Below are 15,885 nucleotides of genomic sequence, written 5' to 3' on the forward strand. Positions count from 1 at the left end.
TCGGTTAAATAAATTTGAAGTCCGTTTAACAGCACGAGAGCAACGAGCGTTAGGTCAGCGTCGATATATTTATAATAATTATTTTTCATGAAAGTTGCGCTGTTAATCGAGCAAAGACATTTTCAATCGACTTTCACCATACTCGACGAAAGTGATTTCGATTTCTGAATTTCTTTGAATTCCAGAGTTGGCAAGTAGTCGAAGAAAGCTGCGGAGATGAGCTGGAATTGACTACCCGGCCGAAGCCTCGCAGCTTTCCTCCTAATTCGATCAGTACGGCGATTATGGCAATTACGGCGATTAGTTAGCGAGTGCGGGGCACGGGGTCCAGTTACATCGGTGCCCTCCGTGCAAGATGACGAAGATTCCAGGTACTGTCGAGGTATGGTATGCACTTTGTGTTCACGGGGGAACGATTACAAGCGGAGTACAAGCCGGCGCGGCGGCCGTCACGCCGTTAATTCGATTAATTGCGCGTTTAGGTGCGTGGCGCGCGCGAGCCGAACCGAGCCTCTGCAGTATGCCCTCGGTTCAAGTTTCATCGGGGTCCACTGGCTAGCGAGGATCACGCGCCGCCGCAGGTGAAACCAAAAATTGCTCGTTCGCTCGTCAAAGCTGTGCTCACGGATCGGTGCCATTGTTTCGGTCGCGTAAACACTCTCCCGTCCACCATTCTCCCTAATTCTGAAAAATTTCATTGGTGTGACCGAAACCATCGTGGATTAAAATGTTGAAGTTTCCTCTTTACAACGACATCTTGAAAATCAATGCACGATTTTCTATCGAGGTCTGAGTGAGAGTTTTATAGCGAAAAGAAATTGTACATCAATATTTAAGGAGCCATGATAAAGAGGAGGCTTTAATCTTCAAATCTGCGGCAGTTTCATTTACGAGACCAATTTTTAAATGTTTTCGGCCCAACGGTTCGATAGTTTATTACGAATTATAAAGCAACTTTGCTAATTGTCAAATAAAATCAACGTTTCGATCCTAGTTTGGATCTTTTTCAAGATTTATTTGAATCGCGTCTGTAAATTAGATATGTTATATAATAGTAATTTTGAAAAAACAGAAATATTGAATGATTGAATGTAAGAAATATTCTTCATAAAGACACACTCACTTGCTTTGGGGAAAATAAATTTATGATAAATGTGCGACACGTGTGTTGCGTGCGTCGTACATGCTTGTTGTCAAGATACTGATGTACGTATGTATTTGAAACCGATCTAGGTTATATCAATCGTTATTGTATTATGAATTTTATGAATTCTCCATAAGAAAACGTGTTAAAATGTGCAAACTTTAAGTTGATATAATTCTTAAACGGTGCAGTGAATCGAACCCAAACTTTGGTAATTGCATTAATTTAGTAAGAATTATATCTTGTCAAATTTTCAAAAATTTTGTTGCGTTTTTGTATACCTCCAGAACATCCTTAAATATCGCCAATTTTTGATGTGGCTCGAGGTCCAGTCCCATATGAACGGGTTAAGGTATTTTATAGAAACGGGCGGCAAAACAGTGTACGGCATGGCAGTGTACGCTGCGCGAAGATGCGCGAAGGTGCGCGAAGGTGCGCGGCGTTAGGTCGATGGTCTCGCGGGGAGGAACACGTGAATCCGTCACGCGACCTTCCTTCGCTCCTTTCTTCGCGTTCGCCGGTGTTTCATTCATACGTGCCCGGGGAGAGGCGTACAACGAGTGAGTATACAGAGTATAGGAGAGACGGCCGCGGCCGCGGCCGGGGCCGGTTACGTGTGCAGTGTACACGACCGAGACCGAGCAGCGCTCCTTGTCGGCACATGCGCTCGTTGCGCTGGTTACGGCGTACTTAGGTGAGCCCCGGACTCAATGAACTGCCGACTGGTTCAGGGTAGCGAGCAAGTGCGCACCGAGAGAGTCTAACAAACCGGCTGCCTTTCGGTGTTCGCCGCGTTTCTTTCTCACTGTGTGCGTGCGTGCGAGCGTGCGAGCAACCACGGCGAAAAGGTACTCTCGCACGCTATGATTGGTAGTTTGCGGTGATCCGCCACGGTTCTCCACGAGACCAGCGATTTACGTGCTTCTAACACTTTATCGGTTCGTTAATCCTCTCGATCGATCATCGGCTCTCCCGATCGATCGCGGCGGGGATGCGCCGCGCGGACCGCGGATAACCGGTGATTTCCTTAATTCACCGTCAGCCTTTCTTTTTTCCCTCTCTCTTCCTCCCCCCCCCCTCTTTCTTTCTCTTGACTCTTCGTCTTCTTCTTCTTCTCTTCTTCCGACGTGGTGTCCATCTGCTTGTTTATTCCGGGTCCCGGGCACTGCTTAATTTCTGTTTGATTGCAGCATCTGCCGCCACGATCGACTCGGGAACAGGGGAACCGAGCGATTCCGGATCGTTAAGGGGTTGCCACCGGCTCGCGTTGCTCCAAATGCTGCTCTAACTCGGCAAAATATCGAAAAGTCATGCGCTACCTCGCGCAAGAAGACTATCGTTCGCGACGAGATCAAATATTATTTTAGGTAAACGGTTTATCTACTGGCAGACTATTAAGAATTTTCAATAATTGTACTGGACCCAGTGGAAGCTTAACCCTCATCCGTCCCTCATTTCACGAACTGCATCGGTCCCTCGGTGTCAAACTGACACAGTGGTAAAAGATTGATATAAATAATAAATATAAATAAAAAAAGAAACAACAAGGTAAACAGTTATTTATCGATGCTTTTTTATTCAGATTGATGAGTCGACATTTACGTCTCAAGTTTTTCGCGTTATGTGTAGACTGCGGATCTTTATGCAAAATAAAAATTGTCTGCATCGATTGCAAGAAATAGAAACTACATAAATTGAATGTTGTTTCTTCCCTTAATGATTTTAATAGAGGAGAAATCATGTATTGACGTCTTCAATTTTTAAAATTTTCCGCCAATTTCGAATTTTGATCTACTCAATTTTCCTATAAATGCATAAAGATCCGCAGTCTAGTTATATGTATGTGTCGCATTTACAAAATAAAAGTCACAAAGTTTTGGGCAAATTTATCCACAAACAGCAGAATAGTATAATTTATTTCGGGAAAACTGTGTCAAATTGACACGACGCGACGGACGGATAAGGGTTAAAAATCTTCTTTTACACTATATCAAGGGTGAATTGTCGGTTTGTAATCAAAATTTCTGTTGCTGTTGAAGAATCTATTAAAAAGCAACCGAGGGCCATAGACTTCCAAAAATTATTATTATATACGGATCGAGGTCCTCTTATACAAATGTTTACAGTTGTTTACAGTAGAACCGATAAAAAGAAAAAGAAAAGAGTTAACCTAAAATTTACATAAAAAGGGACAAGCGCGAAACCAAACAGATACAGGTACGATATTAACAAATAATCTTGCGTAATTTTCTCCTGAATTCCTGTAACGTGCCATTAAAAAAAAAAACAATATTATTATACAGTATGTTTGAGCTTGCAATAATGCGATTTAAAGGATTCATTACTCCACATGTGGATTTGGATTTCATTGTTTGAAGTCCTGCACTCGTTCTCAAAACACGTTCAGGTACGTAGAAATTGATTTGCCTCAGAAGTGCGGGACAATCTATATTATTATTTATCAAATGGAAAATAAAGCTCTGGTCGGATACTATATTCCTCGATCAGATAATGTTGCCAGGTTGACTATGTTCAATATTTTAGAATAATCATGATCACAAAGATTGACATTGGATGTTTGTCTTATATGCACAAAACCTTAGAAATTTATGCTGCACTCTCTCGAGCATGATTTCATACTTAACGCTTTTCGGAGACCATATAGTAGAAGCATATTCTAACACGGGACGGACAAGGGTAATATACATATAGCAACCTACGTGCATGGATTGAATGAAAATCGGTGGAAAAACGAAGTATGAACCCGAGCATTCTCGAAGCGAAGTTGACAATGTGATAAAAATGGTTGGAAAAGTCTAAGGTAGAGGAGAAGTGAATTCCTAGGTCCTTAACTGCTGTTATTGAGGAGAGAATACAATCATTAAGACGGTAAGGATATATAAGAGGTACAGAACGATAATAATCACAGATAATATGCTAATTCATAATTTCCTTCGTGTTTAGCTTGTATCGAAATGGAGTGTCTACTTGTGGGATGCGCGAAAGTGAAGCTGACTCTTCGTCGTATACTTTGCGGTCCGGTGGAAAGAATCGAGGACACATCGATCATTCGAGGGCGCCCAGTGCAAGTGCGATCGAGGATCGAGCCGGTCGAGTGCGTGGAGCTGGTAAAAGGAGGGAAAAGGATGAAAAAGGAGGAACTAGTGGCAGCGCGCGGTGGTAGAAGCGGGGCCGGAAGTGGTTCCATCTGGCTCCCCCGTTGGTCTGACCTGTTGAACCACCTCGTGACCGGAAGTATGCCATACACCTACGGGCACCATGCTCGTCCCCCGTCCCTGCGGTGCACGCCACGAAAACAACAAAGGCTTCTTTCTGCCCCTTGCCCGTGACACCTTATCATGCTCCTTGTCGGCCTGTTTACTTGATTACATGGCCATGATTTTCCCCTTCTTCGGGGACCTTCTTCCTTTGTCCGATCGTGACATCCTTGAAAACCACATCGATCCTCCGCTGCGTGAACGGGGGGCCATCGATCGACATCGCAACGAAACTCGAACGAGTCGGATCCATTCATTTTTCTGGAACATGGTTCCTCCGCGTACCGAAGCTTTTCAAAACATTACAGAGACAATTCACAAGCTTGGCAAATGATCCGGACTCTCGACGAATCTACTCTAGATCAATCGAACTCCTCGGAAACCGAAATCGATAATGAACCGATCTGTAAAGACATCGGCAGATTTATAGACCGCGCTAGAACAGGTTCGAAGAATATGATTATCCAAGATGGCCATGGATCCTCGGAGGAGCGGATTTACGAGCGCCGTCGCGTCCGACACTTTGCGGGACAGTCTGCGAAAGCAAAATAAAGGGTAGGGAAGAATGCGATTCGCGCCGGGGAACAATGGGGGATGTCGATGCGTGCCCGAGACAGGTCCGGGGCATTATGTTCGTCGCACAATGGCTCGCGAGGAGCAGTATGCGCTGTTCGGTAATCTGTCGCCCCGTGAGTACTTATGCGTTTTTGTTGCAGAGGGGTCAGCGACGAGGGGTGGCCGAGTGTTTCGCACCCATCGTGTTTTCGCAACGAGTGACGTCAGTGGGTTACGAGCTCGGTGAAAGAGACCGGGAGAGAAGGGTGATGAGAGGAACGTCTAGCTGCTGGGGGTCTGGAAGTTTGCGGGCCGATCGTTCCTCATCGATGACGAATATGTGCACGTTCAAAAAGTCCTCGGACAAATCTATGATTCAGAGCTGAGAGTCTTTGATGATCTGCAGGACAATTTCAATGGTACACCTAGAGATCGGCCCTCTTCCGACTCTCTAATAGGAGGTATGGACGAAGAACGTCCATCCTTCCGTATTCTTGTTCCTCGAAAATAATAGTAAAATCTGGAGCTCGCAAGCGAGGTGGTCGGCAATCAGCAGCCACGATGAAGAAGACCATGTCTCGATGTCGCGAGAAGTGCCACTCGAAAGCGGGGCTCCTTGAACGAGGTATCTCCGGTATCGAGAAACCGACGAGCGTTTGCTCGAGAGGAGAGAGCCGCGTCCGGCTGCTTTCAGCCTCCGGATCTGCCTCCGTGGAGCAATTTCCTGGGATAATCAGGGTGCGGCGACCAACCCCGTCGCTGTAATCAAATTATCGAGCGTTGCCGGGGATCTGTTCTGGAACCCGACCGAATTCGGGTCCCGGTCGAATCAGGTTCCGGCGTGTAACCCGTTCGCCGACACCGTGGAGTATTGCGGCGCGCGTAAGAAGTGCGTAATATACGCTTAAAAAGAAGGGTATGACGTCACGAGGAGGTGGCACGCCGCGACGCGGCTCGGCGCGTGCCGTCGGATGGGGTACGCGAGTTTATCGTGGCCCGTGGAACGGAGACAAGAGACAAGCAGGGGGAGTGTAACCGGTGCAACCTCTGGGGGAGGGAGGGAGGAAGCAGAAAAGCTGAGACGAGGAAGAGGGAGAGAGAGGCTAGAGAGGAGAAAGAGAGCTAAGGAGAGAGAGCGAGAGAGAGAGAGAAAGGAAGAAGACAGGCGCCCCGAGGAGTCTACGACAGGCGAGCACGCAGGCAAGAAGTCCGCACGAGTGGCTGGGGTGTCGTACAGGGGCTACGGTGGTGGGGGTGGGCGCGTGCAGCCGGCCTGCAGCTGCCTCGTTCCCCGACCCTGTTCCCTCGAGCCCCCCGCCACCGAACGGTCCCCCGTGCCCCTCCAAGAGCTGGTCACGTCGCGAGCCACCGGCGCAGCCGCTACCCACCACCCCTCTTAGTTGGGCAACCCCTCTCAACGGGGACCCGGCGGGACCACAATTATAAGTAGGGGTGCCCCCGGCTTACTACCTCCAGTCGAGGGTTGCACGCCGTTCTGTAGACGCGCGGGACACGTACGCGTACTTTCCAAACGTACCACCGCACGCGTGTGTAACCGCCAATAGTAACAAACAAGTTTTTCGTTTTTTTGGTATTTTTCGGGTATCCGGACACAGAGAGGGAGCGAAAGCGAAGAGAAGCACAGATATAAAGGACAGCCGGATTAATTGCAATAGGACCGCGCGCAAAAACGCGTCTCTCGCAGGATAACCGACTACCACTACGGAACACGGACCAACCGAGATCGGAGGACTCGCCATCTGTCGATCGTGCTCCAGTGTCTCGTGACCGATCGACGTTGCACCAGTGCTTTCCGGAGTAACCGCGGTGTGGCGCTAGCATCAGCTGTTTGAGTGACACGCGCGCGCGCGCGCACACACGTGTAAACCCGTGGATCCCCGGATCGCGGCCGAGCAACGGAGAGGGTAGAACCAAGGGAGCAGAGGATAGGAAAGTGCATCGAGGGAGGAACTAGCGGAGAAGAGCGCCGGATCGCGCGCGTACAAACGCACACGTATACGAGTATAGCCGAGCGGCACTTTCACAAGGAAAACGTGTACGGGCCTCTCCGGATCCAGTAGTAGTTCAGCTGCGGAGTGGTGCCATTCGTGCCGGTTCTCTCTTCGCGTGTTGTTTCTCCGTCTCTTCCCCCCCTCTCCCCGACGAATCCACCCCCACCCAGGCCCTTCGAAAAGATACCCCTCGCACGAAACGAGGCGCATCGACTCCCCACTCTCCACCGGTTCGACTATTGCTCGTTCCATCTCCACCGGTGCTGCTACCCCCCACCACGCTGTGATTCCCCTCGTTGCTCCCACTCCTGTCTCTACCGGCAGCGTTACCACCACCACTACCACCACTCCTCCGGCCCGACACTCTTGCCGAGGGAATTATTCCTCGCGGTTCGTCGACGGCCAGTCAGTGCGCGGCTCGTCGTTGTTGCGACGGTTGGCGAGGCGAGAGTGGTGTCGTACCGTGCATATTTTTTTCCCCTTGTTTCCCTGAAAGCCGGCAGAGAATTATGCTCGTGGCGGATCGTGCGACGCGAAACAACGCTCCACGCGGGCGTAGTACCACCGAGATACTATATTAGAGAGGACCCGCGGATTACAGAGCGACGAACATCATCATCATCATCCGAGAGAGAGAGAGAGAGAGAGATATAGAAAGAAAGCGAGATAAGAGAGCAACGTATACACACGGTTCGTCCGAGTATAAGCAAAACTATCCGAGGTATCCGGCGCGCGGAGTAGCAACACGCTTACAGAGCGACGAGAACCAGGGGGGCCGTCGCTCGCCGAAAGTGTGTGTTCGCCTAATTAACCTACGCACGACTGCATTACCATCCGATATACACCCTGGACGAAGCTGTTCGACGACTCTCGGCGTCCCACGGATAAATGGAATAAAGTGTGTCACAGTCAGTGTTCAGTGATTTCGCGCGTGATATACATCTATATATATATACATATATATTTGTATTTGTATACCAGCACGCGGCGCCGTACGTGAAAAATTTTACGGATATACTACGTACCCGAGTGTATTATTATTGTATTGCAGTGCGACATATATATTTACATATATACAGGACAGAGAAGTGACGCGAGTTCGTATCTCGTTGTTTGTATTTATTTATTTCTTGTTCTTTTTGCATCGCGTTTGCTTCGCCGATTTTCGCGTGTCTGTCTCTCTGGTTTCCACTGGTTCGGTTTTATTCGCTCGCGTGAAAGATCAATCGCCGGGGCCGGTCGACGAGTAGTTTTACCCACGCTTACACGGAGGATTACCTTGTTGTACCTGCCGCTCTCCGCCGTTAACACGTTGCACCGTTGCCGACGCGGAGAGAGAGATCGAGCTAGAGCTAGAGATAGATAGATAGAGAGAAGCAAAAGAGGTGCACGACGGTGCGTGTGTTACACCTCGTACACGGCGGTTCACGGTGGGCTATGCAGCCTCGCGAAATCCAAGCGAGGAGGTAACGCCGACGAGCACACACACCGGGGCACCACGGTCCACACGAAGCCGCCGTCGACGAAGCACCGGCGGCGTGTAAACATCCGAACCCAATCAACCACCAAACATGTGGACCACGATGCTCGTGTGGACGGTCGCCGTCGTGCTGCTGCCGACACCCCGAACGGTAAGTGTTGTTCTTTTCTTTACACATCCCGCCTAATACACAACCCCCCGAAGACACGCCTACATTGTCTAACTGTCAGCGAATTTCTTCTACATTCCCTGAGAAGCTTCACGAACTAGTCGGCGGACTTTATGCATTTGTGCCAGATGTGGGTTAGAACTTTGAACAGTGGAAACATTGAAAGCGTTGCAGAGTGTGGATACATTATGTACTTGTGTCCTGCTAACAGTATCGAAGGAAAACATTTTAATTTGGTTACAGTAGCTTGTAAGCGATGCGGAACATTTTTAATTTGCACAAAGATCCGCAGTCTATTTGTGAACATAGATTTCCATAAAATGTACCATAGATCCTAAGCGAGTGGCAGAATGTAGTTTGTTCTAGTTCGTTTCTCGAGAGACGTCCGTATCTTCATGTGTACTCGTAGTAGCTGTCCAGCTGTGTAGTGCTCGAGCGTTCGAATTCGAGAGGTCGGAAATATTTCGGTGTATGTATTTTCGGCCGCGCGAAACCGCGTTTCTTTCGAGCGCATCATCTTTTCGTTCGCACCTCGATACCACTCGCTATGTGCACCCCGTCCCCCGGAAACGAACCCAGGGACAGATTTAACGGATACAAACAGGCTGGGCATCGGCAGGTTCGTAATTTTCTTCTCGCGGTGCGGGCGCCTACAATTTTCCACTTATCGTGCGGTTCTGGGGTGGAGTCCGCAGTTTTTCCCCCGTTTGATGGCGGCTTCTAGCATAACCAAGGGTCTTCTCGGCGAGGAGAGCGACAAATGAGCGTGATATGTATGTACATACATCGAGAAACGGGACGAAACGCGCGTGGTGCTCGTCGTCGGGCGACCGACACACACCGAAAGGATTATTTTGTGAACGGATCGGCGGTATCGCTGGCGATGTTGTCAAACCCCGACGGATACGTTTGTCAACTCGACTGGCGCTGTGCGGGCCCGACCTTCGCCGGCTGCCGATGAATGGCGCGATGTTTTGGTTCGGATTCCAAGACGTTCCCCGTCTGTCAAACCGGTCGCCTCACCGTAAGCTCTGTTGGTATTTACGGATAAAAACGACGACGCGTCGATTGGTTCGTTCAGAATAGAATCCCTCGGTCTACATATTTACCGACCGTCTCACTCTCTCTCTCTCTCGTCGTCTTCTTTCTTCGTCTGCTTCTTCTTCTTCTCTCCCGACGTTCTCTCGTCCCTCGTCTAATTGAGCACTTGCGTAAGTGCGATCGCGGCTTATATTTATCCAACCTATATCGGTGGACCAGCCGCCGCGGATCCTCTAGCCGATTCGAGAACGATCCTCGATTCCACCAAACCGAACCAGAGGATCGCGTGTCCCGCTAGTACAGTTTCGTTCCTTTTTTCCCCTAGCCACCCCGCGGCTGCCCAACTGTATTCTTCCTGGGAGAGATGTTTTTTCCCTCCCGCGGTTCTCCTCCCTCTCGTCGCCTCTCTTTCTCTTTCTCCCGACAGAGAGAGAGAGAGAGAGAGAGGAAGAGAGAACACCAGACGCACACGAACCCGGCCACAGACTCGAGCCATCCGGCGAAACAGGAGAAAAGGCAACAGTATTCGGCGTACAACAACTCTAAATCTGGATCCACTCTTTTAGAAGTGTCTAGCGTGCGCCTCGTCCTTTTCGGTCCACGACTTTTCTCGCTCTCTCTCTCTCTCTCTCTCTCTCTCTCTCTCTCTCTCTCTCTCTCGCTGTCTCTTACTCTCTCGCGTTGTCTTCTGCACCGTTCTCCCCGACCTTCGAGAGATACCCTCCGAAATCGGCGGATCGGTCGCTCTTTGTCTTCTCTCGTCGGCTGCTCGGCAGACGATACCATTCGCCTTCAATTTGTCTCGAATATTAACCCTTTCCCGTACGATAACGAGTCAGTCAGAAATCGAAGATCTCCTTTGCACTCGAAAGGAGACTCCGAGGTGCCGGTGAAAATTGCCAGACGATTGTCGAAACAATTTTTGTATTATTCAATTCAAGCAAGTGTTGTATCAGAAAAAAGATTACATATTGTATGACAAGTTGGAAGAAACGTCTTGAATTTGGAATAAATTTTGTATTATTCAATTCAACCCCAAAAAGTGTTGTATCAAAAAAAAAGATTACATAAATGTTACACGTAATACATAGTACGTAAAGATTACCTAAAAAAGATCACACAGAATGGAAATGTTCCAAGTTAGAAGAAACGTCTTGAATTTGGAATAAAAATTGTTTCGAGAGCCAAAGGTTACTTCCAGAGCAGCCTCTGAAAAATCCCATGAAATAAATTCTTAGTGTATTTTGTAGATCTTCATCATTATTTGTAAATCTGAATGTTGTCTGGCATTTTTGGGGAACGTAGTATGTACTCGTGAAAGTGATAAAGGGTTACTTGCAGCAGCCTGAAAATTTCATGAAATAAATTCTTCTCGTATAAATCTTAATCATTACATATTTGGGGAACATAGTGCTAAAAGTGATAAAGACAAAGAGGCTCTAATTACCGTAACAACGGAGAAAATCGCACGGCAAGGGGTTAAGGTCTCGGTGCACAGACTCGTAAGAAAAAGTCACCCCCGCATTTCTCTTAATAGCCTTCTGCATCTCTGTTTCTCTATCGACTCTCGTTGCATCGGGAAAGAGAGATAGAAAGGGAGAGGGAAGAGCTAGGAAGACGGCGTCTCAAAGGGTGCCTCTGGAAATTGTTTTGTGACGAAATAACGTCGGTTGTTGTATCCGTAAATAGTCGGCGGCGGCCATTCCCGTTCCGAGAATAGCGTTCTAGCGCGCCAAAAATGAGAATTCCTCATCGAGCGGCAAGCACGCGCGCGCAACAGCCTCTCTTTTTCTCTCTCTCTTACTCTGTTGCGGTGTACGAGAGCCGGGTTTCACCAGACGCAATGAGAATATTTTTCGATTCGACCCGCGGAAGCCTCCTCGCGCGTTCTCCCTTTGTGTATTTTTCGATGCCGCTCGTAAAGCGCCGCCATGTTTGCTTTGCGAAACGATCGGCCGTCCATTGAACGCGCGTGAAAGAAAGACTCGCGATCGGCCAGGTCTAATTTCGAATTGGCATGTAACTTGAGAAAAAATTTGTTCCTCGGATTCTTCATGATCTGCAATCGATGGTATCTAAGATGACGAATCTGTAACTAGATTCTGGAAAATGAATTGTACATGCATAGCCACCTGGTCGCGTGTCGTTCTTCTGCATAAAGTCGGTTTGGTAGGCGTGGCTACGTTGCCCCTGATTTTCAAGGGGCCAGGACGGTACCCCAGGGGGCAGTCTTCGCGTATGTCCGCGCCAGAGTGACATTTCAAGATGAATGTTATCAGAGAAGAGAAGATTGTCCATCTTCTTTCTATGTAGAGCGGCCCCCGGGTAGGCGGGGCTTCTGATTTTGATAGAGCAGTGCTCCACAGTACATTCCTCTGTAGACTTGCGTAGCAGGTTTACACAATCTCACCTTGGGTGACGTATTTCTCCAGACTGAAAAATAAATTTCTGCGGTGACGGGCACGCTGTGAAATGTGAAATGTTACCAGTTTTTGCTTCGATAAATTTTCTTCTCAAATTTTGTGGTCGTCCAGTTGGCAGTGAACGTGTTAATAAATGTAGAATCAGGAGAGCTTAGTTGCCCAGGGTAAAAAAAGCAGTTCCAAGGAGATAGTACATATCGCTGCTTCGGAAGTATAATGACGCAACTGTAAAATTTTGTGAAGTTGACTTTATTGTGTTGGCGGGCTCAAGAATGCATTTACTAGATGTTTGTAAATCGACATAATTGTACATACTTACAAAATTCGCCAGGGTTCAATTCAATTTTTTATAAATTGAAATAACTTAAAAGTTGCAATAATAACCCACAATGTCTATAAACTACTCTCATGGAAGAATTAAACCGAATCTATAGGCCATTCTACTAATTGTAAGACAAATTGGAATTATTTCTCTTTTGCTTGTCCTGTAAAATTTCAATTTTTGCAGTTGTGTCATTACACTTCCGGAGCAGCGATATGCGTAGTAGTTCCAGCGAATTTTCCTGGTATTTTCGTAGGGGAATTGGTTGGTCGCAAGGGTGTTACGTAGTCGCGCGTCGAAAATTGCGGGTTCCAGGGGGTGTAATGGACGTGAGGACCGAGTCGGCCGGCGAGATCGTAAAACGATCCGATCGCAGGCTCGATAGTAAGGTTAGTGCGCTCCTCTCGTTCACGTGAGACACGATATATGTATAGTTTTGCTCGGCTATACAATGTCTCGTGGGAAGGCTCGCTTGTCTGCTGCCGGCTGCGTGCCTCTTTCTCTTTCTCTCTCTCCTTCTCTCGTTTTGTGCGTGCGTGTGCGCCGACGAACGGGTGTGTAGGTGCGTGTGCGCGTACCCGCAGGCCATTGTCCACGGTGGTCAAGAACTGTTGGCCGTAGCGAGCGGCCCGACGACGAGGGTAGAAGCCGAGAAATATTGACGCAACGGCTCTGTTTACACTGGATACTGTCGCCGAAGAAAAACGGCCTCCCCTCGGATCACCCGTCGCCGCCGGGACGACGACGCCTCGAAAAATCCCCGATGCGAGAACTCGTCGATCTCGATCTGTCCGGCGATCCTCGTATTTTACCTGTCCGAGGGACACCTCTTTCTTCTCGTGGACCGATCGGTCGACTTTTGAAGGGATCGATCCCAGATCTCTGCTCTCTGTGTCTTCTCCGACATTCTTCCGGGTTAAATCGATCACCGGACAGACGTGTCTCATTTCGACCCTTGTGTACATTCGTTTCTTCGTCGGCTTCGATCAACTTCGTTTAGTTCTCGATCTAAAAACTCGATCTGGCTCTTTCTGTAACTGTACGATTGGTTTGTACATTTTTCGAACATATTTCTGAAGGTTCTTCTCGCAGATCCATTAATTTATTTCATCTAGTCGTCCTGAATTAAATGTACCAGAAATTTGATAGTTTCGACGCGCTTATTGACCATTTTATCGGAATTATACATAGTACCATATTATTAACTGATCGAAATTTCAATATTTAACTTCTCGATTTTTCTGGAACTGCAATCTCGCAAGACCGACCAGAATGGTTTTTAATGATCAATCGTGGAGATATTGGTTTGCATTGTATGTATTCAGCACACGCGCCTCCTTCAAAAGGCCCGAAACGCGTAAAATTGTTTCCTGCGCTGTCTCGGGCCTGCATCTCGATTACAAAGTATGTATTCGTCCCTCGGTCGAGTTACGTTCCCGGCTCGGATCGGCATCGTCGACGGAATCTTCGAGGTCTCTTTATCGAGACGCTTTCCGAATCCCTCAGGGTCCGAGTACTTTACATTAGAGCTGCGATATTATCGAAGAGAGACTTTACAGTGGAAGTGTCCACATCGAAGCGGCAATCGATCATCAAAAGCGTCGCTCCGTTCTACTCGCACCCTAAGTAGAACAATCGAACTTTCGATAAGAGGTTCGAAGGGGTCGGCACCGACCCGGCGACCGGCAGGAGGCGGCTCGGGCAGCGGCGTCGTTAATACGTTTACGACTGGTCTCGTTTTTCACGCCTCGGGAGACGCCCTTCGTGTTCCACATGATCGTTGGCGGCGCGCGTGGCGAGATGTCCATCTGCGCCTTCGCTGCCCCCCAACCCTTTTTTCGCTCGCGTTTCTCGTCTGGTTGAGCAAACGGAGCGCGGAGGGAATGGGAGGTTGGGGAGGAGATAAAAGACAGCGAGCGAAAAAGAAAAAGCGTTTTTTGCCGGGTCACTCGCGCAGATATCTCCGTGCTCCTACTGGGAGACACGCGTGCGCAAAAACTTGGGTTACACACGTGCTGTCGGGTTGGCGCGCGGTGCTCCCTGCTCCCTAGGCACGAGGCGACCCCCAAAGTCGGAGGATCCGTCTCCGAGTTTGTCGCGATCGGGCCCGCTTTTCGCTTCTCGTTGGACCGCAGACCGTTTCGGGGAAACAAGTAAACACGGTGTCGAAAGTTGCCATGTGCCGAGACGCGCACCAACTGTCTAGACACCGATACCTTGGGGGGTCGCTCGGAGAGACGACAGTCAGGTGTGTTGCTAGACGTCTATCCGTTCGGATAGAGGACTGTGCGAACCACGTCGCGATGAATAGCTTCGTTGTTCAGCTACACCGGGGAGATCGCGGATACCGACAAGAACGCATTGTGGACCTTAAACGTCGTGCGACTGCTACCGAAACTGCTCTCGATTCTGGAGTTGGTTGTAGCCGTGTCGAATTGCTTTCTCGCGGAGAGAATTCCAACGTTGCTTCATTTCAGATAATATAAAATCGCTTCCTCCTCGAAGTACATAGCTAGGCGAGGCAGCGAAAATGTGATGGCTGTTCTTCTCTAGCTAGAAGGGAGGAGAGAGAGAGGAAGAGACAGTGAACCATGTGTATTGATTTCGAAAGACTGATGCGAGCTCGATGTTTTCCAGGTAAACGCCTCGGGGGTGTTCGAGCTGAGGCTGAAGTCGTTCGTGAACGAGTACGGGAAGGACAGTCTGGGCAAGTGCTGCTCGGGCAGCACGTCCAAGACCGGCGAGTGCTCGGGCGTTTGCAAAACCAGGTTCAGGGTATGCCTGAAGCAGTATCAGGTGAAGATCGACACAACGACGCCGTGCACGTACGGTGACGTGGTCACACCGGTCCTCGGCGAGAACATCGTTAACCTGAGCCCCAACGTCGCCATGCCGAGCTTCACCAACCCCATCAGATTTCCGTTCGAGTTCACGTGGCCGGTAAGTGTCATCCTATAATAAACGTTTCGCAAATAGACCGTCGCCGGATGTGTTCCCCGCGCGGATCCCACGCTTCTGCTAAACGGAAACAAACCGGTTCGATCGCTCTCGCGCGACGAGAGGGAATCGAGCCCGATTTCCGCGATTGCGTAACCGCTCCGCCATTTTGGTGCCGTTTCGACGGTCCGAAGGACACGCGTCTCGTCATCTATTCCTGGGAAAATACATAGACTCCGCATAAATTAAACATTGTCACCGACACGGATTTACCAAGCTGTATGAGACAATAAAAAAAAGAAAAACGCTGTCACCACTGATCGCGATCGAGGATAACAGAGCAGCGCTTGGCTAGCGCGCGCGCGCGCGCCTCTCGTTCCTTTTGTTTTTTATCGCCGGTTCTCTCGATCCGCAGACGATTAGCATACACGATCGCGTGCTACGGAAAACGGAACTCGACGCGGTTGGAACTCGACGCGGTTACGTGTAACAAACCGCGGAAAAACATCGAATCGCGCGCGCGA

The 15,885-nt window shown here is 49.0% G+C and overlaps 1 protein-coding gene across 1 annotated transcript in view; it reads left to right on the plus strand.

The window, feature by feature from the left end:
• The window catches only part of Delta (neurogenic locus protein delta), a 108,038-nt gene that overhangs the window by 45,999 nt on the left and 46,154 nt on the right, over positions 1 to 15,885 (plus strand). The window contains exons 2-4 of the mRNA XM_076435296.1: positions 186 to 4,033; positions 4,109 to 8,620; positions 15,062 to 15,364. Of these exons, the coding sequence (XP_076291411.1) occupies positions 8,561 to 8,620; positions 15,062 to 15,364 (363 nt within the window). The 5' untranslated portion in view covers positions 186 to 4,033; positions 4,109 to 8,560. The remainder of the gene's footprint in view (positions 1 to 185; positions 4,034 to 4,108; positions 8,621 to 15,061; positions 15,365 to 15,885) is intronic.

The sequence above is a fragment of the Lasioglossum baleicum genome, chromosome 12 (assembly GCF_051020765.1).
Source record: "Lasioglossum baleicum chromosome 12, iyLasBale1, whole genome shotgun sequence".
Taxonomy (NCBI): Eukaryota; Metazoa; Arthropoda; class Insecta; order Hymenoptera; family Halictidae; genus Lasioglossum; species Lasioglossum baleicum.